A 22,572-nucleotide genomic window follows, 5' to 3' on the forward strand; every position below is an offset into this window, starting at 1 on the left:
AAGCCGCGCTGGAAAACCAAACAGAAGCAGAAGCTCCATGTGGCTCCTCCTCTGCAGAGCTAAATTCCTCCTGAACGACATTTGCAGGGTGAGGCATTTGTAAGTACAAGTGTAAAAGGACCAAAGGCTCTATTGACAAGCCATGAGATACGAAGTGCTTGCAAGAGACATCCGGTGTTGAGATAATTAAGATCAAAATTAAACTTGTGCTATATTTGCATCTGCAAAGCATCAGTTAATCAAACATAATGAGTTAATCAGACTCACTTTTCTGAGGAGAAAATGTAATCATGCTTCATCATCTTCTGTGTTGTCATTAACCTCTGGCAGACTTTCCATACAGAAACTGACTCTTCCTAAGTACTTGCACACCCAGCAGCTCATCAGAGTTCTAGAAATTTTCTAGATATTGTTGCAAAGCTAATAGGAAATACTGGTAGTAAAGCTACTTTATAGGAGCTTCTGATCTATATTATGACATCAATTAATAATAACAATTTGAAGGGGACACCAAGCATGGCCCAGGAAGGAGATAATACTCTGCTCCCCATTTTTTGCAGTTAAGAGGGACGCCAGTAGGTTATTTAGCAAGACTGCTGCCAGTAAATGAGTATGTCACCCAGATTTCTAACACCAAACAGCAAGAGCAAAGAATTAATCCTCTGGTGGCCTCTACAGATTTAGCAATTCTGTATTTTTTTAATTAAAAAAAAATAAATAAAAGGCAGCTATTGCTGGATGTAATTTCTAGCTATTTTAATTAATTTATTTTTAATCCCATGGAGAAATAATTTTTACTGTCTTGGTTGCTAGCTATTTAAGATATTGTGGTTACATTTTTGGTGTCTTTGGTACATTTTATTGTAACATTGTCAGGGCACTGCATTCAATTACTACATCTCATGCTGTTTTACTCGCTACAAAGCATCATCCAAACATTTTCTAGCAAGTCCTTGTGGGTAACTATGTTCTGTCCAAGAAACACATGTACGTCCACGGATTAATAGGTATGAGATCAGTATCAAATTAGTCATTTGAATAAATGCCTCTTTGGTTTGGCTTCTGTGGCCTTGAACATCTTAGCTCAAACTGCAATAGAATTTTAAAAAAATAAACACATCTTAACATTAAACTGACTGCATTTGGAATACTAAGGCTATCTGACAGCTGTCTGTTATGCCTCTGCAGCACTAAAACTTGTCCCAGCTTTTCACTCCCTTTTCCAGATCATCCATCCCCACAGATGTGTCAGTTCCCTCTACTGGATGTCCCAGTTCTTCCCTTCATTGCTACTGCTCCCATCATGTTCATGGGGAAGGGAAAGTCTCAGTGGGAAGCACAAACCCAAACAGCTATGCAGCAGCAAAGGGACAAAGGTAATGAGAGATGCGTCTTGCTGGGGAAGGAGCTGAAATGACAGCTTGTGGCCAGGAGGTGGGAAGGGAAGATAACAGCACCCATAGATTAAAGAAGGAAAGTAGCTGGAAATAAAGTTTGGTAGGTTACAGCCTACCAGATCATTAAAGGTGATTGAGTGTGAAGGTGTGGAAACCCCAGCATTGACAGAGGGGACACAGAGGAGAGAGGGGACTAAAACCCAGAGGCAAAAAGTCTAAAAGATGGTGAAGTGAATGAAAGAGGCTACAAAGTCATCGACCAGGAATCTGCGGAATGGCTATGCCTTTTAAGCACCATGCAGTCTGTGTTATTTTTCCTTGTAGGTTGCATCTCTATAGTTGAACTAGAACACTCATGTGGGAGACTTTACCCAAACATAGTGGAAGCTACAGCTAACACACAGAAAAATTAATCTATCGTCACTGTCAATTATGACCCTGTTCACTGTATCATATTTTCCTAGAGACGGGATATATCCAGAACACATTCACATACAGGTCATGGAACTGAGGTGTAGGATATCCCTAGAAGCATTTTTCTAAATCAAGTTTTGAGAGGAAATAAATAGCTGACAGTATATAATCCTGACACCCAACACCCCACGCCCCCCCAAAGCAACCTAGATTAGCATGCACTTACAGTACCGATTTTGAGCAAAAATTTACCTTGTACAAATGCTGTAGACACTTTCTGATTCTCTGTGAAATTGGGGAAACATTAACAGTTTGTAGAAAAGGAAAAGCAGCAGTGACAGTAAAGAACAGTGAAGAGAATGAAATCTCACCGATTTATCACATCAGTGCTTCTCATTCTCTGCTGATCCAAGGCAGTAAAGGGAATAAGTCCAGAAAATAAATAATATTCCTCAGAAAGACATAAAAATGTTAAGTCTTACTAAAATCCATATTTGCCTCGCCAGTCTCTCTGCAAGCTGGATCAACTTGCTTTGCTCATGTGAGTATTTTCATTAATTTAAACTGGAACTTTGCCTGACAAAAGAGCGCTGGATCTTCCCTTTCTGGGCAGAAGCACTGTAACTACCAGCTGAAAAACATCAACACTCCAGATAAGCCATCAACTATTGTATCGGCTGATTTATTGCTGATTAAACACTCCCAAGTTGCTCCTAGTCCTGAGAATTAACATAATTGAAAAGAAAATAGGTTGTAGGCTGATGGTCCTTTCATCAGTTTTGGTGATTTCCATCATGTGTATGTCCAGACCTGAAAGCACAGCTCGGAGACTTCAAACAACAGCAAAATTCTATTGATTTTTCTTTACCATGCATACCCTTGGTCCTTACTAAAACTATTTCCTAGCTGTAAACAAGACACTCAACTCACCATCTATGGTTGCCAAGATATAAAAGATACTCTTACTTTTGAGACATTACAAATTCCACTAATTCAACAGCTTGTTTTAGAAAGAAATGCATATGCCTGCTCTTTTGCAAGTGGCATGGTAAACTTCAGTGCAAAGTCCCATAATCTAAACAAATTAAGCACTAACCTAGTAAGAGAGTACTATAAAAAATATTATGAAATGTCTTAATTGGTTGATATGCGTGACAGCGCTGTTAAAAAACGCGGCGGCTTACCAGCCCTACAGCTGGAAGTATCACCAAAGAGAAAACGTTTTCAGAAAAGAGCCCATTTTTCTCTTTTCTTCTCTTTTTTCTTTTGTCTTTTCATTACTTTTTTCTTTTCCTTTTTTTTTCCCTCTCTTTAATTTTCTTTTCCTTGTATTTTCCCTTTTTTTCCTTCTTTTTATTGCAATTCTGCATTAACTGTGTTGCTTCAGGCAGATGGCCAAAAGTATCATCTAGAATTATTAAGAGCAAATCTGTGTCATTTTCACAGACCTCTGTGTGAGGCCATGAAGGACCTGGGGACAGAATCTCAGGGAGAGAGGGTAAATTCAGTGCTGACAGCCCTTGATGGGAGGTCAGGCTTCACTCCCTGGGTGTCACAGCCACCAATTCTCCGGGGGTCTTTGCTTATGCTACAAACATGAAAACATGCATGACGTCTCTTCTACCACTACAGATACTTACAGTGCTGTCTTTCACTTGAAATGTGCCTGTTGAGTTCATGACAGTAACTAGAAGTGCCCAGAAATCGCAGTCCAGGCTGGCAAGTTAGGGGCAAATCTTGCAAATACAACAAGTAGGTAGCACAAATTGTTTTTCAGGAACTGGGTGAATTATAATCAATTATTCTCAACATTGAGCTGAATACACAGTGAAGCGCTGAGGACATTGTACACAGGGGAAGGTGGCAAGACTTCCCCTTTGCCAAAAGGCAAAAGCTGGAGAGCAGAAACTCACAAAACTCATGAGACTGCTAACACTCAGTGGCAAAATAGGACCTGTATTTGGACATTTTGTGAATACATTAAAAACAAAAGAAAATCCAAGGAGAACATATAAGAAGGTGCATTGGGCACCTCTATCTCCTCAAGGTGATTCAACATAGTAATGTAACTGTAATTAGTAAAATGTGAACAAGAGAAGAGCACAGTACTTTAGTAATATGAAACTTCATCACAGCATCTCTTGCTAAACTTTGCTTAGAGGTAAGGAGAGGCAACCAAATTCTGAGTAAATTATAAAGCAGTTGAGTGGCTAGAGAAAGAAAGCTTGGAAATTTCTCACACACAAAAACCAAAACTATCACTACTGTTACTATGCTTGCACAAAAAAACAAATTACAGCATTCAATTATTAGGAAGCTGATGTTAATCACTAGCAATTTCAGTGGATTACTTGAACTTTCAGCTTCTCTGCTGCTATAAGGAAAATTTAGGCAAGTACAGACCCTTCAGCATTGAGTATTTTGCCTTTTTAGTGCTGAATGTTGGCAGCTTTCTAGCTGCTACACTGTTGCTTATGAAAAGCAGCTGTATTTAGAGATACTAATAATACCCAATAAAATCTACATTTTCTGAAGAAGTCTACCTCTTTCAACATCACAACACGCAACATTCATACCATCCAGGTTAAGACTTGAGAGGGAAGAACAGGACTGATGACTTAAAATGCTGCTTTACAATTTAGTGCAAAGACAGTTGAATGAAGATTATTTTCTATCAGACTTTCAAGTTTCCAGGTAGGGTAGAGAAGAAAGAAGACTGCCCAAGCAAGTAAGGGTGTTGCAGTTTTTTCCCCTTAACCTTTTTTTTTTCTATAACATTTTTCATCTTCTTTACATTCAAACTCTCATAACCAAACAAAACTTCCACAAACACTGGAGCATATTCTGGACAAGGAACCTAGAATTTGTTTTCTGTCTTATTAAACAAAGGACTGTACCTTAAAGTATGACACAGGGATAGCATGCTTTTTTATTCTCACCAAGGATAAAGACACCAGAGATCACCTTGCCAGGTGTGATTTCTAAAACCAAGTTTGTTACACTGCTGTGAATTTTTACTTCATGTTCAAATTTGCCTCACCTATTCAAATTCAACTCATTTACTGTCTTGAGAGTTAACAAGAAATTTCTTCCTTTGCTTCTGGCAACCTTTTGAAAGAGTCAAAAAAAGAAATGCTGAAGATGATAGATTTTTAGATTGCTCTTTCTTCCATCAGTTATTAACCCTACAGAGAAAAATGAATGGTTTAAACCTCCCAGGTGCACAGTACTTAACACATATTACGAGATTATATTGTCCCAGGCAAACCCAACTAAGTAAAATAATTAATTTAACATATTAAAGCTCTGAAAACAATATGAGGGGGAAGACTAGCAATTATTTACATACAGCACACGGACAGACACTCGAGCAATGAAACCATATCCTACCTCTCCTTGCCGGTGATAGTGCTTGGGAGGTTTTCCCATCTGCTCTAGCATTTTGCCCTTCTTACTGCTAGCAAGCATCAGTCCCTGGTGGATGCCTGCAGATCTGTTGGTTGCCTGAGTAGGAGCCTCCCCCATCAGGGTGGACTTGATGGAGTTCACCTTGGAGCTGGAGCTGTCTAGCTGGGAGCTCTCCACGATCAGGACCGCGGCTAGTAAGAGGAGACAGCAGGAGCACTTATTCCACATCAGCACGATCATCTCCCCTCCCCCAAAAGGATTATCTTTTTTCTCCTTTTTTCTTTTTTTTTTTTTTTTTGGCTATGAAGACACTAGAGAGGGGGGGAAAGTTTTTAAAAATATCTCCCGAAGTTGATAAGGAAGCAATGGATTTCAAAGCCACTCAAGGAACTGCTGTTCTGAGACACGGGAGAAAAATACTTTTAAAAAAGGATCCCCTAAGAAAAAAAAAAAAAGGAAAAAAAAAAAAAAAAAAAAAAAAAAAAAGTGACAAGTCTATAGGCAGTAAGCGACTGTCAGGTCTGTGATGTCTTTTTTCCTCCAGGTCCTCGAGAAGTCCAGGCAGCGAGAGCAATATGCTGCGAAGGAACTGCACCCGGGCAGCTCCCCGCCAGCACAGGCACCAGCACGTTTGCTAAAGCTTCAGAGGAAGAGTGAGCGAGTTACTTCCCCCCACTCCTCCTTCTCTTGCTGCTCAAGCCAGCAGAGAGGAAACTCAAACCAGATCCAATCCAAGCAGCACCGGCAAAAGCTGGGCTTAGTTTTCTTTCACTCTCTCTCCCCCCTCTTTACTTTTTATTCCCCTCCTCCTTTTTCTGCCTTTTGCCTCAGCAGTCAGCAGGAGTGAAAGCGCCCGGTCTCCTCCTACTCTTCCTCCTCCTCCTCCTCCTCTCCTCCTCCTCCTGCAGCCCGGCCGGTGCGGGGCGAGGGGTTCTGGGCATCCGGCGGCGGAGCAGCCCCGGGACCGGCCCCGGGAGGGGAGGCAGAGTCCCCGTCGGCCTTCCTGCGCCGCTGCCCCTCGCACTCGGTGGTCTCGAAGTCTCTCGCTGACCCCTCCGCAGCCCGCAATCCCCATCCCCGGGAGGAACATGCCCCTCAGCGCCTTCCTTCCCCCCAGCCTGCCGGGTTCCCCCTCTCGGCGGCGGGGTCAGCCCGGGCCGGGCGTGCTCCGCTCCCGGCTGCGGCTCCTGCCGGGCCCAGCCCCGCTCGGGGGCTCAGCCCCGCCGTGCCCCGTCCCCGACACCGGGCTGCCGCAGTGCCACGCGTGTCGAGGTGCCCCAGCTGCCCGAAGCGCTGGGACGCGCAAAGCCCCTCACACCCGCAGGGCTGAGAGAGAGAATCCTGCCGAGCCAGCGGGGTCCACGCGAAGGGCACGTCCAGCCGAGAAGGCTGCGCTGCGCTCTTCCACACCTGACCCTTCTCATACCGCAGTGCCAACATCAACCAAAAACACTTTCTTCGTGTCCACTTTCTCCATTTCCTCGGCATCATTGTAATAAAACCCTCAGTGCTACGAAGTACACCCACACCATCCAACGCATCACCTCGCTGCAGCACCAAAACAGCGCGTTTCAGAAACAGAAGGTATACAGGGACACAGAGCATAAAATTAGCAGAACAGTACAGCTCTTAACTTCCCCCTGCAAAAGCTCTAGAACGAAGCAGAGAACATCACCATGAGGCACTAAGAAGCTGCCATGGAGCAGCTACAATCTCTTGTCCTTCCCCTGGACATGTGAAAAAGGGGTGGAGGGAACAAAAGATGGTGAGGGGACAGCGTTCTTGCCGTCCCACATGTTCTTGTATGAACGTTACCTTGTCTGGGAACAGTGGAGAGAATTTTTATGCTTTTCCCTCTTCTGAAGGGTCCCTCCTCTAATCTATCAATCATTTCCTCTTACTCTAGCCCTTTACATAGCAGAAGGGGGGGAACAAGAAATGTGCGCTTTGAAATTTCATTTATTCTAAATTAACTGCTGTGCAAACAGCACTTACCAAGGCATGAAAAACCAGAAAGGAGCCAGGCACCGTTTTGGCCTCCAGTGCTGCTGCTCCCTTGCAGTGTGCAGAAGCCCTCCTGGAGACTTGGGAGCTCTCTGCAGGAATGCCCCAGGAACCACACCACCTTGGATAAGGTTTGTCAAATGTGTAACTAGCGCCATGTGACTGCTAGCAATGTGTCCTAACCTCATGGGCTGCATTATATTAAACAGAGCACCTGGGAAAGAATGGAGTCATTTGTGTCTTTATCCACAGCTCAAGCCTTAGAATTGTTTGAGAGAATTTAAATCCATCTCCTGGGGCAGATTTTGAATATTTTGTCTTCCTTATCAAATGACCTCTTACTTTAGGGAATCACTATGTTTTTGTTGGGTTTTTTTTTTAAGTAACAACTGAAATGACATGTCAGTGCCAAGACTGAGTTTTAAACTCTTCTACAGAGTATGACACTTTGACTTCGGATGAGTTTGTGTTCACTGGGTTTGAAACTGAAAGAAATTTTATTGGACTTGATTTCAAAAACTTAGGTTAAAAATTAAAATTAATTTTTTTTTGTACTCAGTTTCGCAAAGAGAAAGGAATGAAAAAAAACCCCTCAAGTTTATCTTATTCACAGCATTTCCTTTTTTTCCATCTTTGTGCAGCTTCAAATAAACTAAATTTACCTTTCTGACTTAATTTTTGGTAATGCTTGAAGACATTTTTAAGGAAATGTTTCTGAAAAATCAGAAAGGAATTTGCTACTTCACAGGAAAGAGACACAGCCAGTCTTTTTTTGATTTTTTTTTTAACTTGGCTTTTGACACCCAGGCTTCATGGTGCTTCAGCCCCCCCAACCCAAAAGCAAACAGCTATCCATGCCCACAGGAAAAGCTCTAATAGGTAATGTCATGGAAAATTCTTATCTCACCTGTGTTTCTCTTACCCAGGAAGGAACACAAATTTTTAAGTCAGTGGTAGTAGAGTATTATCCACCAGAGTTTCCTGGAACAAGGGAAGATTATAAAGAGAACAAAACAATTTGATGAGACATGCGAAGAGAATTCATGCCATTAAAAACACAATACAATGACCTCATGCAAATATCATACAGCTCTTCTTGAAATAAATGGACATGGGTGGTACTAAAAGAGGCACACAGCACCTAAAGATTAGATAGTATGTAGACTCTAAATTAACCAAATATACATCTATTAAAATGCAAGCCACATTAGAAGTCTTTAGAAGCAAATAACAAAATCCTTCTATATCCAGAACACTTAGAAATTAGAAGAAAACTGAGAAGGAACAATCAAAGCTTTTCAGCTATCTCAGAACAGGTGCCCCAAACTTATTTTGTCAATCAGTCCGGATTTACTGATGTTCATCAGTCAGCTGTATTTAACTAAGTTTCTGGGCATTAATTTAAATTTAGTGGGAATAGAAATGGGTAACTTTACAACAGGGCAAGACCTATCTTGTGACTCACTGCTCTGTAGGGAAGATATTTTGCAGCATCTCTGAAGATCTGGGAAGAGGTATTGCTTTATTAGGCTGACAGACATTTCCCTCCAGAGGAAGCAACAACCCACTTCACTGCAGGGCAGCTGCTGCCAGACCAACAGGATGCTCAAGACCACAGAAAGCAGAAGTAGATGGGCAGGACACTAAATCCATGTTAGGGAGGAACTTTTGTTTTGCTCCTCTTAACAAAAGCTTGTACTTGTAGAGAAACAAGCTATTTGGTAGTTTGATGGGGAGTTTTTTTGTTTTGTTTCCCCCACACCACACACACTTTTAAGTAGCATTCAAGCCTTGCCTTTTCTACCTCAAACTGGTCAAATACAGACTTCCAAACTGACATGTATATTACCTGTGCTTCTCACTTCAGCAGCCCTGATGCACCTCAGAGTCTGTACACAGACTTATTTCACAATATCCACTTAAATAAGACAGTATGGAAGCAAAAATATCAAGAAGCATCTCTGCTTTTCACATTTATGACTGTGCCACTGCAACTTAGGTTTTGAGAAACATCAAGAATTTCTAAAACATTAAAATGCCATGAGGCATATTGTGTTTCTCCATGGGGCTCCTCTACCAGAGAACCAAGGGCATGGAGTGCACTAAGCAGAGGTTGTCACACAGAAGATCATGCAGAAACACAGTCTATCTTTAAATTCTCCTCTAAGTTTGATGCCTATTCTGGAGAAGCTAAGGCCCACATACTTTGTGTGTGGTTAGTCAAACCACCCAGAGCAATTCAGTATTTTGTGCCCAAAAGGACACTTTGCAGGTAACCATACAGAATAATGGAAGCAGCACTACTCCAAAAAAAACAGTGAATAGCAAATCCTACATCAGAGGTGGGAAGGTCACGAGAAATCTCTCACCAAGTCTCTTACCAAGTGCCATCCTGCAGGGACTGAATCTGCTCCTCATCACTGCATACATAACCACAAATCTTCCTGAGATCCTCCAGAAGTGGGACTTATCCCTCGACTCTGGGTATGTTCCACATTAACTGCTGTTTCTTCCTGAAGAATTCCAGTAGGCAGAAGGAGGAAGAGGTTACAACCCAGGCACAGAAACCTGACAGCCAAGAGGGCCACGCTCATTAAATGCCAGTGAGACCTCCAGTGCAAACACTGAGAACTACATCAGGGTACCACAAGTGTTCAGCTCTCCTTTCATTATAAAAACCATATTTATTGTAATACAGAAGTCTGCATTTGGATCTCTTTGGAGCTAAACCAGCATGCTTTCTGTAAGAAATATAGGGCTTTTCATTTGTCTCACTTGCGCCCATGGAAAGGAGACACACCACAGAGATTCTCTTTATTTCTAAACCCGGTATTCATTCCCTGAACAAATGTTGGAGGTTTAAATGGTTCAAACACATACTTCCATTTCACAAATGTTTTGGTGTTTCTCTTAATTAAACTTGTTCAGAAATTTATTGAGAAAATTGAGTGGCCTTAAGCAAACAGAAGTTTTATAGAATTTTTCCAGTTATACAACTTATTCTTGACAAAAAAAAGGCATAAAATTTATTTAAATTTGGGGTATTTTCATTCACAGATATTAATATTTTAATTCCTTTTCTTCTGTCTCGTTTTTCTTTGCCAGGCAGTTCCATTACATTAACTGTAGGCTTTTTTCATTTTTCTTGGGAGGAGAATAGGATTTGGTGGGGGGCAGGCTGTCAGGAGAGACATGGAAAAGAAAAGCAACCATTTGTCCTCTTCTCTCTCCTTTGACTCTGAAAGTTTTATAAGACAAAATATTTGGAAAGAGCAGAATCTAGCAGAAGTCAAGATAAAAGCAAGAAACAAAAGAACACAAAAAATTAATAAATTAAATTTAAAGATAAAAGAGAAATAGGATGTAATGAAGAGATCCTTTACCTGACCTCCTGAAAGGGGCAAAATTACACACTGTAAATGTAAAATATTATGGGCCCGATTGCAATCCTGTGTATTTTACAGCATCTATATTTTAAGCCATGTGACTTTAGTTGAACCCTTTTTGATTTACACCAGCTTTAGTTAACTCTAATGTCCTATGTTTTTATTTCCCTTAAATAAACAAAATTACCTGTTCTTCAAATTAAATCTGTTTTTAATTCTATATAAAGCACTTAGGAATACTGGTCATATGAAAGACATTCTATTACACAGAGGTGTATTGTTTTTTGTTATTATTTTTTAGGTTTACCAGCTGCACTGAATTTCCATTGCCCCTCACATAAACTCTAACAATTTGGATATGGCCAAATCTCTCCTAGAGTTGCTCCTGGGGCCTACTCTGTCTTTTATTTAATTTCTGACTAAAAAATTCAGTCAGGACCATCAAACAATAGCTACTTTTTGCTAAGGCTACAGCTCAACAATATTTTTTTTTAAAGTACATTTAAGGATCTTCTTGGGGATGACTTTTGGGTTCATTGATTTCCTTTTTTCACCATTTTTATATTTAGCTCCCAACCAAATCCTCTCAACAGAAAAGGCTTTGCACGGCAGTAGAAGGGCAAGAGTGTGCAGGCACTGCTGGTGGAATGGGGACCAAGGGCAACAGGATGTCCCCACTGCAGCACTTCCATGAAATGTCTCATGGCCTGGGGCTGTGGCCCCAGCAAAGCCCTCTGGGGACAAGCTGGGGACTGAGGCCATGACATGGGTGTCCAGAAATCCACAGTAATGCAACCCATGGCCGCCACAAACCCCTTCTCCACAAGTAACATTTCTACATCCCACCCCTCATTAGAGCTTATGCCGTGTCGCACTGAAGTCCACAGGTGGGACTCCTACCCCAGGAACTGTCTCCCTGCTCCTGCTTCTCTTTCCCTCTTGACAGATGGTGTGTGAAGGGCACAGCCATAACCCTGCGAGCCGTGGAGACCCTGCTGCAAATGCTGGGACACACGGCCAGTGGAGCCAAACTCCTCCTCCTCTGCCTTCATCTCTTAGGCTCAGGGCGGTGGGACACGCTGTCGGTGCGCTGCAGGGCGGCGCAGGGAGCTGCTGCCAGCGGTGGCATTGAAAGCGGTGGCACTGCCAGCGGTGGCACTGCCAGCTGCCACCACCACACCCCTGGCGGGAGCATCCCGGCGCTGAGGTCGTGCCCGGCCACATCAAGCAGCCCCAGGTCACCTCTTCCTCTCCCAAGGCTCCCCTCGCCCCCAAAGTGTCAGCAGGCACAGGCACTGGTGTCACTGGCGCCTGACCCGGCTGAGCGGCGGCAGGAGGCTCCAGCTGCAGCCCGAGCAGGAGGCACAACCGCAGCCCGGAGGGAGGCAGGCTCACAGCTTGCAACCCCGGGCACGGAAACAGGAGGAGAAATATCACGTCCTTTGATTTCTGTATTTTTGGGTCTAATTCCTAACACCATGCTCCTCGTGAGCAGGAAGACAAATGATGCAATAAAACTGTTTTGAAATTCTTATTTATATTTTTTTCTCCCGCTGATATTTTTTGAAAAAGATGAGTACTGAATGTTACAGTTATTCCTCATAAATAACTCCTTTTCCTGATTAAAACAGTCCAGGATGGTGTCAGAGTTAATTCACAACACAGTGTGCTGTGACTAGCTTGGTTGCTCACAGTCCAGGATTTCAATCAACCTCTCTGACAACAATTAACCCTTTGGAGCAGGAATAACCAACTCCTTGGAAGGATGACAAAGCACTCCCAGCCCATCAAAATTAATAACCACTGATAAACATTGCTTCAAAAAGCCAATGCAAGAATAGGTCATCTTAAATTATTTTGAGCCATTTCATTTTTTTCTCCAAAACGCCTTCACCGCATGTCAGTTAACTAAAAGCCACCTGACCACGCTCCCAAAGCCACATGTATTTTAGCACTGATCAGACAAAGAAGTCCTTTCCAGAAGGAAAGTTTCAGCAAAACACAATGAAGGGGCAGCTCCCACCGCTGGGAGGCTACAAGCTAAACCCCCCAGTCTCCTTGGGGGCCAGCCACATGTTCAGAGCAATGGCCAGGCAGTATTTCCCGTGTTCCTGCCGTGTGTGTGTGTGAGCAGGAATGCTGCTGGCCCCACCAGAGCTTTCCCCAGCACCAAGAGCCGCGGGGAGGATGTATGTGAGCTACACTGGGAACGCTCAGCACGTGGTTTTCCAGAGGATCACAACTCACAAACCAAAACATGAATCCGCGGTAGCTCAGAAAGGCGGCTGGCTTGATATGGAAATAGCTGAAATTTCAGCCTCTCTCCCTCCCCCAGCTGCATATGTTGAAGAGTTGTTAAAACAAGAAAAATATCTATAATTAGCAAGCCTACATACACCCATTTTCTTTGCAATATTTTTAGCAATATTGAGCCAAGTTACTCAAACTTTCCAAAGAAAAATAACCGTAAGGAAAATTCCCTTCTCTGAAATGAAAGCAGTAGAAAATTATGAGGTTAAAAAGGGTTAGAATGGAAACCGTTGTGCAACCTTAGCTATAATAAGGACTGAAAAAACTGATTGTTTTTTATTACATTTATTTCATGTTGTCTGATAAACAGATTTCATGTTGTCTTCAGCAGTCACAACTGAAGACTGTATAAAAGACCAAATGTAAAAATAGCTTTGTTCATATGCTTTGTCTTTCAAACCTACCTTATATATGGTTTTGGAGCTAGGATGGTGTATCTAGAGGCTGTAATAAATATCCCACTCTCAGGGTAACAACAGACTCTCTGCTTTGTCAGTGATTGAGGTTGCTTCCTTCTCTGTATGACTGTTCAATTTTTGTCCTGTCTTTATTTTTCAAAATACCTAAAAAATAAAGATATAAATATCTTAAAATAAGCTTCTTTACACTCCTCTGCCACCCTCCCCCTCAGTTTTTGTACCACAAGTATATTGCTTTAGAATGTGGAGATAATATGACAGGGCAAAAATTCCTTGTCCACAATATAAAAATTTATGCTGAATGGTTAGTTCATTAAACAGACTGAAAATCTGTCCTACTAACAGGTTAATACAACTGTATTTGATTTTTCTGCTTGCATAGCAGAGAAAAAAGAACCTCAAGGTAGCACTAAAGATACCAATCTCTTTGATCTATCAGTCACCGAGAGTGGACAGCAAAAAAAAAAAAAAAGGAGTTCAGTCCATATTGTTTTGAAGACATTGTCTACATAGCTGCTAAAATAAAGTAGGAGCAAAATGCAGGATTATGGTACATTTTTCTCCCTAAAATCTTTGAAGAAGGTAAAATTAGGGTAGCCATTTAGTGAACTATGCAGGCTTCATTCCTGGCTTAATGCAGCGGTGACAGTGAGCAACTGTGAAGCTCAGTGGTTACGGGTCAGAACAACGTGCTGCAGTTTTCCCCTTGCCAGTGTATATTTTTACTCATTTCCTTGGCTGTAAGTATTTCCCCATTTTACTCTCAGTGTAAAAAAAAAAAGGACAAATAAAGGTGAGAAGGGGAAGAAAAGGGAGACTCTCCTCTTTGGTGAGCAGCCCAGTTTGCTAATGAGAAAAGAGCTTGTTTCACTGCTCAAAGCACAAATAATCCTGGGAGCATCTAAATTTACTCCCATTCTGGCATTTGGTAAGCCAGCCTCACTCTGGCCTTTGGTAATTCAAAGACAATGACTATGTAAACCTCAGCCTTAGCTTCCTTCCCAAGGCTTGGCTCCTTCTAGCACTGTGCTATGATACAAGGAGCTCTGTCCCAGAATTTTCCAGCTGAAAGGGTTAATTGAACCTTTTTGCCAGCTTTACTCAGCATAACTTCTCTGGGTCTTAGAAGAAGTTAGCACTTGAACCTCAGCTGGTGGTTCAGAGACCCCTGCTAAATGAATTCCTGGTTTAAGTGCATTGACACTGATGGAGTTACAAGAGGAACAAAACTGGTCCTTTGCCTTATTTGCTGTTATCCACAATAGGCAGCTCTATTTTTCTACATAACAAGTACCAGAATACTGAATATATTAGCTGCCAAGAAATGCAGAACAAACAGACTTACATGTTTTTCCCTTTATTTCCATCATCTGACCTTTGCTTTTTATGTCCTAGGAGCAAGCTGCAACTTTATTTACATCTATAATCTAGATGAAATGCTAGTTTGTGTGTAGAAAACTGTGGACTTTGGTCTTTGAATTCCACTTTCCTTTTTTTTTTTTTTTTCAGAGCATAACATAATGAATTAATGGAAACATGGAAATGTTAGGTTTTAGAATTATACTCATTTCAAGTTTCTGATTCTTTCAGCCCAGACTTGATCCTTTATTCTTCCCTTGAGGTTTGAAGCATTAGTTCATAGACTGAAATATAAACTTGTGTCCTGACACAAAAGGTACTAAAATCACTCATATTGCCCAGTTCAATAATAATAATAGCTTTGGAATACCCGTTAAAAGATTGACTGTAACAAAAGGTGCTACTAGCCATCTCAATTTTGTAGAAAGTATCAGTAGAGAGAAAATTAATTATTAAAACAGTGGAATTCAATTTCTTAGGAAGAGAGAAAAATCTAAGAAACGGTAAATACTAAGACAGTCAACATAAAAAGTGAAGCAGATAATAATCTAAGTATGACTTATGGGGGGTGAGAAGAGTTTAAATAGAATCACAGAATCACAGACTGGTTTGGGCTGAACAATCCCAATTCCCTCATCCTTTCCTCATATGAGAGGTGCTCCATCCTTCCAATCAACTTTGTGGCCCCTCCTTTGGACTCACTCCAACAGGTCTATGTCCTTCCTGTGGTGGGGACCCCAGAGATGGACACAGCACTGCAGGTGGTGTCCCCAAGGTTTCAAACCTGCAGCTGAATACATTGACTCTGGTTTTCTTCACCAGTCTGATCAACTTTGGACATTTAACTTATATTTTCCAAATCTCCATTTTTTTACTTCTGTGTATCTGCCTAGACTTGGCTCTGATTGCTAGTGAGAAAGAATATCTCACTTCTACCCCATACTCTATGTCTAGGCTATGCAATCTTCCCAATTTTACATACCAAATGAAAAACAATATGGTATTAAGACATGCTAAATCTTAGTCTTCCTTGGTTAGGAATTTTTCACAAAACAACAGTAAGTAACCCATAACATTGAAACCAGGGGAATGATGAATAAAAAAATAAAGTGCTAACTTCTACTTGTAGTTCTTATTAAAGCAAAGCATCAATTCTGATATAAATATTTAAATTTTTATAGGTTTACTGAAAAAATATTTTATATCCATGCCTTCATACATCACAAGAACACTATTGTGATAAAACCACTTTATCTAAAACTGAACAAGATAAGGTTATTCAGAGATTCTGTGCATAATCAAAGTAAAAATAATTTGAGTTTAGTGATGTAGCTGTTCTATTAGTTTTTTTAATATTAACATTTAACCTTCTCATGGTTTTATTATGTGAGGTTTTTTTGTTATATCTGTCCCCACCAGTTTACAGATGATCATCATCAACTCAGTATCTCTGGGGCAGGAGCTGGGAGCTTCTCTGTGGAGAAAACACCCTCCCAAATTGCATGGTACTATTTATTAATCAGTGGCTGAGACTGGTTTTTTCATTTGCTACCACACACAACCACACACATGGTCAGCAACAAACCATCAAAGCAGTCCAGATGGTTATTCCCAGAGTTAGGTATTTTTCAGACAGGGATGTAAAAAATCTAACATACCAAAGGAGTGAGAATCTAAGGCACTTTTGAGGGGACACCATTTACAACTCAAGAGCAACAGCAACATTAACTGTAAGGCACAAGCTCAGCATGAAGATCTGGGTGGTGGAGCTCTGCTGCTTCAATGAAAGCCACTGTTACCATGCATTCATTATCAAAGAGAGAAAAATCCCTCCCAGAAAAAAAAAAATAAAAAACAAATCAAGATTATTAAAACTTACTCACCTGCAACGTCCCTCTGAATCTAACATTCTCAGCTCCCAAACATTGAATTTACAGCTGACCAGATTATCACAGCTGCTTTCGATAGCTTTTTCATTCTCCAGCAACAATGCCACCCCAGTTTTGACTTGGAGGCTGTATTTTTTTTTATTTCATTGATTAAAATGAGAAGAAACTTAATCTACTCTATTTCTAATTCTTCATATGATCATAGGAAATAGGACCGCATTTTCAATACATTATTTACCAATAGCTCTAGAAAACATACATTCCCATAGGCCCAGTGCTTTTCTCAAGGTGGGAAAGATGAGTATTGCTTCCAGAAGACAAGTACAGTAGCTCGGGATGTGGTACAGCAAACTTGTTTAAAGTCAGTTAAATTCTGAAGTTCAGAAAATTTTGTTTCAAAATGCTCCTGGGAGGAGGAATGCAGTCTCAAAAAGCAGCTCGCCATCAAAACTGGCTTGTTAAAGCCTCTAGAAACTGTTGAGCAGACCTCCCTCAGCTTATCAGATACTGAACTTCCCAAGACAAATGAAACTATCTCAGTTTCATAAGATTTGTAAAGGAAAAATGCATGTAACCTGCTTTTTCAAAACACATGTGCTGCAAATACGGATACTGACTGTACTTACATTTCTCCATTACAGCTTAAAATAACATCCTGTGTGATGCCTATATGCTGAGCTGTTAGCTCAGTTTTGGATTTTCTAAACACTGGGTTTGCTTTCAAAGAACAACACTCCAGTTTCTGTACAATACATGAGAGCACACTGGCTCTTCAGCTGGGAAACGAAGTTAAGAATGTGTGGGCTTTGGCTTCAAAATTAACCATGCTTTAGTAATCTAGTATACTAAACTGTTTCTTATTAATGTATCATGCAAATACTCTCCAGTCCTCCCACAAGTCTGACACTTTCCCAACATATCAATAGCAAATGTTCTGTGAAATGCAACTTTTCTGATGTAGGCCACCCTGACTTTCAGTGTGATCTCAACCCACCATCCAAATGCTCATGGCAGATGCAGAATGGGTTCTTTAGTAAGGCAAACAATATAGGGGAAAGAAAAAAGTTTTGCTGCTACTTTGATATATCAAATCAATTTTCTTCAGCAGAGAGACTGCTTTTGTTTACTTTTTTTTCTCAATTATGGCTGAACAGCATCAGGTTTGTTATGTTCTCAGAGTCAGAATGTAAGGTAACATTGGGAGGTGGTTGGTACCAGCCCTTCATTAGTGTAACTAGCTGATTTGACATACAATTTTGAAGTGCCTCAGCTTAAACCCAGCTATTTTCTGTCTTAATGCAGAGGAGATGGAGAATATACCCAGGGACTTTTGTTACATGACAAATATGCTCTGCAGAGGCTCTACCACCACTGTCCCATCTCCCAGAGCAGATTTTTATGTGACATTGCTGTTGCCAAGCCACCCGCCAGCTTCACATCCTTTCTCCAGGTGGCAGATGTGATGAGGAGAGCACAGGGCAATGTCTCATGAACCAACAGAGCTGTTTTTGAGCAGGCTGGCTGGTGCTGGCTGCAGCCTAGCCAAGAGGCTTTGTGGTTTGCCCCAACAGCTGCCCCACCTCGGTTGCTAGCAGCACCAGTGTGACCCTTACCCTCGGTTTTTCAAATCCACCAGGCTGCAGTCCAGGGGGCACCACAGGTTGTGGCCCAAACAGGAGGCCATTCAAAACGAAAGGTGTGAGAGGAGTATAGTATATAGCCATTGGTATTTGATTTCCATATGTTTGTGGTGAACATCTTTTTATGCTACAATTAAAGCCACAGTGTGATCTACTCTCCTCTGACTCAGCCATGGCATCTTTCAGGAGCTTTCTGTAGGGACTGCTGAAATAGAGAACCTTAAGAAATTATAAAGGAGAGTAATGTACTCTAATTTTTAGCTTTTTATCTCCCTTCTGCTTTTAACATTCTCTGCTCAGACGCACTATGGTTTTCCCCCATGACATTCAGAGCTATCACTTCACAAAGGCTACACTACCAGTGCAGGAGACAAAAGCCACGTGAGCTGTGCAAAGGCAGATCTGGGGTGACACAGTGGCTGAGCAGAGGAGTGAGCTCAGAAAAATAACAGTGCATACATCAGGGGTGGAAGGCAAATTAAAGGGCTTTGGAAGCTTAGGTGGGGCTGGATGCTAACCAGACACTGGTACCCAGAGCACACAAAAAACCAGAGAAGTGCCATGATAGTGACACGGGTCAGGGAGAAAAAATTTGCAGCTGTGTTTCAACTGAACTGCATTTCAGAAGGGAGCTGACAGGTTCCAGTGGCCACTCAGGGACCACACAAACATTTCACCACTTGCCTCTTTATACATGGATGGGAGATGAAACAAAAAACCTCAACAAAAAATTAAGTTAGAGTCCCTTCTGCTGTGCCCTTCACTGTCTATTCATATAGAATTCCTGGACTTTTTTATTTTTTCTTTGTTTGCCTCTTTTCCAGATCCAGTCTTAGAATTAGATGATGAGGAACAATGTTTTAGAAAAACACAGGCCACTGCTCAACGAAGTTCTGCTTGTACTAGTAAGAGTCTGAGCTAAAACAAAAGCTAAGTGAAGTAGTCCAGAATTTGGCCCAGGGGTCCCAAAGCAATGTCCTTGAGCACATTTCATTCTGCGTCCATACTTAACTGATAGGTGCTACCTGTGTCCTCTTGCTTCAGCAAATACAAACTCGCCACACTTGTAAAGGACAAAGAGCTTTGCACTCTTTGAGACACAACAGAAAAATGAGGGGGAAACTGATTTTTCTAGACTTATTTAGATTATGCCCTTTTTTACCCCCAAAACTGAAAACAACTGGAAATACTTAGGAAATTCGGGAGATTTAGGGGTTGTTTATACAGCAAATGAAAACAGCTGACCCAAATGCCTCTATATTTTAAAGCTCCAAGGTAGGGGCATATTAAAAATAACCAGGTCCTCTAGTTTCTATTGCCTAAAGAAAACTTAAATCTAAAATAATTGTTTTTAAAAATTGATTTCCTTTAACATGTGTACAAGATTAAGTGGTTGCAAATAGAAATGCTAGATATTCTGAAATATTTATGGCAAATATCTGAGTTGTTTATTCTGGCAGCTTCCATAAGAAAGGATCATTATGGTATCTACATTTTTTTCTCCCAGAGAAACAGCAGGAAAAAACAGCAATGAAAAAGAATAGGATAAAATGAATTCAGAGTAAATTGCAGCACATACCTCTGCTTCCGTTCCCTGGTAAAGAAAAGCCATTATATGCATACTGCAATATTAATCTAAACATCTTTTCCAAAGAATGTACTCGAATGAGCAAGTAAAATAAGTGGGTGCAATTCTTAACATTTTCTGCTTGCAATGGAGCAATATCTGGTTCATAGACTCCCCCCCCCCACCCACCTCCCACCCCATTTAACAAGAATTTCTTTATCTTCAGGATTATGAAGCACGGCCACATGCCCTCTAGTGAGCTACACAACAACTGCATCTCTGTAGGGGGACAGTGGCCACCTCATTTGAGACATGCTTCTTTACACACCCATGTGCTGTTTTCCTCCCAAAGGTATTCATCTTGTTTTATGCTTAAGTCTTCTACACCTTCGAGTTTTCTGAGAGTTCCTTTTTTTTGAGTCCAGGAAAGGAAATGTTCTGAATTAAGGAATAGAAATACTTAGCCCAGTGAGCAGCATTTAAAGGAAAGCTAGACTTGGAAACTACTAAAGCCCTTGTGCTTCAGCTAAGTACCAAAGGCACAGCATATCAAGAACATTTTCCTAAATGTTTTCAGATTTCTTTGGGGAAAATAAAATATTTCTAAACTAATAAATAAATGCCCAGAGGCTGTAAGAAATGTACTAATATACACAGTACCATCATGGCTTGGCCATGCTCTTCCCTGTTTTGGAAAGAATCTCTCCCTCCTTACACACCACTGAGTGAAGTGGACGGAGGCACGTCTCTGAATGTTTTCCAACATGAGGACCTGGGAAAGGATCTTCTGTGTCATGTCCTTCTAGGAGAGCTCATCTGTCCCCCTTTAAGCAGTAGCTACTTGGAAATGGAGCCCAGCTGGTGTTGAGGAAATGGTGCTTGCAGCAAGCAGGTTTGTTCCTTGCTAACACTTGACCAGAGGATACTCAGTCACCTTCTTCAGGGGCTCTCAGGTATGTGGAGTTATTTCACAGGTCAGATGTGCCTCCTGTGCCACAGACTGGCAGCTTCCCCTTAAAGCCACGCTCTTGCTCTAGATACATAACTCAGCTCTTAGCCAGCAGCTGCACCACTCACATGAGCAAGGTTTAACATGTGCTGGAAACTTTACAGGATTGGATTAAAGCACAGGGTTACCCAAAGTATACTGCAGTTTCTTTTTTGCTTATTTGTGCCCCTGCAATTACCCACATGCTTAAAGAGTCTTACTCTGTCATAATCCATAATATTTGGCTTGATGCTAATAAAGCCTGATTCATATAAAGAAAGTAAGAATTGCTGTCACTACTGCCAATGGTAATAATGAAATATCCCATTCCCATGATAGAAATTAGAGATGTAAGGAACATGGGATTCCTATTTTATTATCGTCATTCTCCATAATTAATAAAAAATGCAGAACAGTTATACTAAAAGCAGCAACAAATAAAAAGATAGAGGGAAATTTCAAATTAATCCAGTTTCTTCAGATATGCTCAAAAATGACATAATACATCAGAAAGATCAACTTCTGACTTACAGATTATATATTACATTTTGAATCCCAGTCGCATCTGAAAAGTATAAAATGCTTTTTTGAAATGTTAAATTAATTTTTCATGTGACAAATGAGGAACTGTTGTATCCAGTTATGCAACACAAGTAACTGGCACTCCCTCCTTTGCCATTTTACCAGCTTCATACCAAAAAGCAGCATAGCAAATGCCTTTTCAATTGTTAGATTTTGGCATATTTTCCAGCTGTTAACTTGTGACCCATACAATTACATCAAGTCCTCCTTCAGTTGTGTTAGGTCAGTTGTGCACTTAGCAGGTGGCTTGAATGTATTTCAGCCTGACAGTATGGGCTCACCAACCCAACGAGATGCATCGGTCCTAAAATCCCCCTTCCACAGGGAATATCTGCAGATTATAAATATGATTTTAATATGAGTCTATATCCTTTATGTAAGAGTTTACTTATGAGTTAATATTGCTGTCTGAAAATCTCGTCATCCCAACTGGAGTAGGAGCAGGAATTTCTCCATGCTGGGCAACAATAAATGTTCTTCATACAAAGATGTTTATCTGGATGCAGCAAGGCAGTTATTCCAGGGGAAATTATGGCTGACAGCATAAAAAAGTCTGGTTAGTAATCCAAGTGACATCTTGGGATATGTAAAAGATTAAGTAACAATGTCTGGAATGGACTAGATCAAGACAAATCCAAGTTCAATGGGAACTTAAGCAACTAAAAGAGTACTAAATAATCTCAGGAATCCATCTAAAGATTCAAGATGAAAACAACCCCATTCCTTTGCTTATATTCCCTTGGTCTGGTTCACAGTTTTGTTGTTGATGGATGCCTATCTCTTTAGTCAATGTCTAGCCTGTCTCTTTAGCCAATACTTTATAGCAATAAGACACATTATTTATATGAATAAAATTTGCTAGCAACAAAGTCTGATCCTTACCAAATATGGTCTACTTTCTTTTTGTAGCCCATCATGGTTCATAACCAAAGGGATACAAACCCACACAAAGTTTTACTGCTCATATTAGAAGCCTTCAGAAGAGATGAATGTTTATTTCCAAAGCTTTCACCCAGAAGCAGAGATGTGTTCAGGGGGAAGAACAATTATGCTTGCACCTGATATGAAAGAAAAGCTTCTCTCCTGTATCAAAAACAGTCTACTAAATTTTCCGATCTACCATATACTCCTACTAAACTAGAAAGTTCATGATCCTGACATAACCCAGGGACTTGGAAATCTTCTCAAGAGAGCTTGACCTAGTGTTTT

The 22,572-nt window shown here is 41.0% G+C and overlaps 1 protein-coding gene across 3 annotated transcripts in view; it reads right to left on the minus strand.

Annotated features, from left to right (window-relative positions):
• DKK2 (dickkopf WNT signaling pathway inhibitor 2) overlaps window positions 1–22,572 on the minus strand; it is a 111,091-nt gene that overhangs the window by 34,447 nt on the left and 54,072 nt on the right. Inside the window, exons 1-4 of one of the 3 annotated variants that reach the window (XM_039710708.1) lie at window positions 13,324–13,359; window positions 9,605–9,736; window positions 8,131–8,204; window positions 5,202–5,410 (exon numbers count right to left, since the gene is read on the minus strand). In XM_039710708.1, coding sequence (XP_039566642.1) covers window positions 5,202–5,336 — 135 coding nt within the window. In that variant the 5' untranslated portion in view covers window positions 5,337–5,410; window positions 8,131–8,204; window positions 9,605–9,736; window positions 13,324–13,359. Of the gene's footprint in view, window positions 1–5,201; window positions 5,642–8,130; window positions 8,205–9,604; window positions 9,737–13,323; window positions 13,360–22,572 lie in introns of those variants that run through there. The other 2 variants (XM_039710709.1, XM_039710707.1) reach the window with 2 other exon arrangements.

The sequence above is a fragment of the Passer montanus genome, unplaced genomic scaffold, assembly GCF_014805655.1.
Source record: "Passer montanus isolate IOZ18808 unplaced genomic scaffold, ASM1480565v1 scaffold23, whole genome shotgun sequence".
Lineage (NCBI taxonomy): Eukaryota > Metazoa > Chordata > Aves > Passeriformes > Passeridae > Passer > Passer montanus.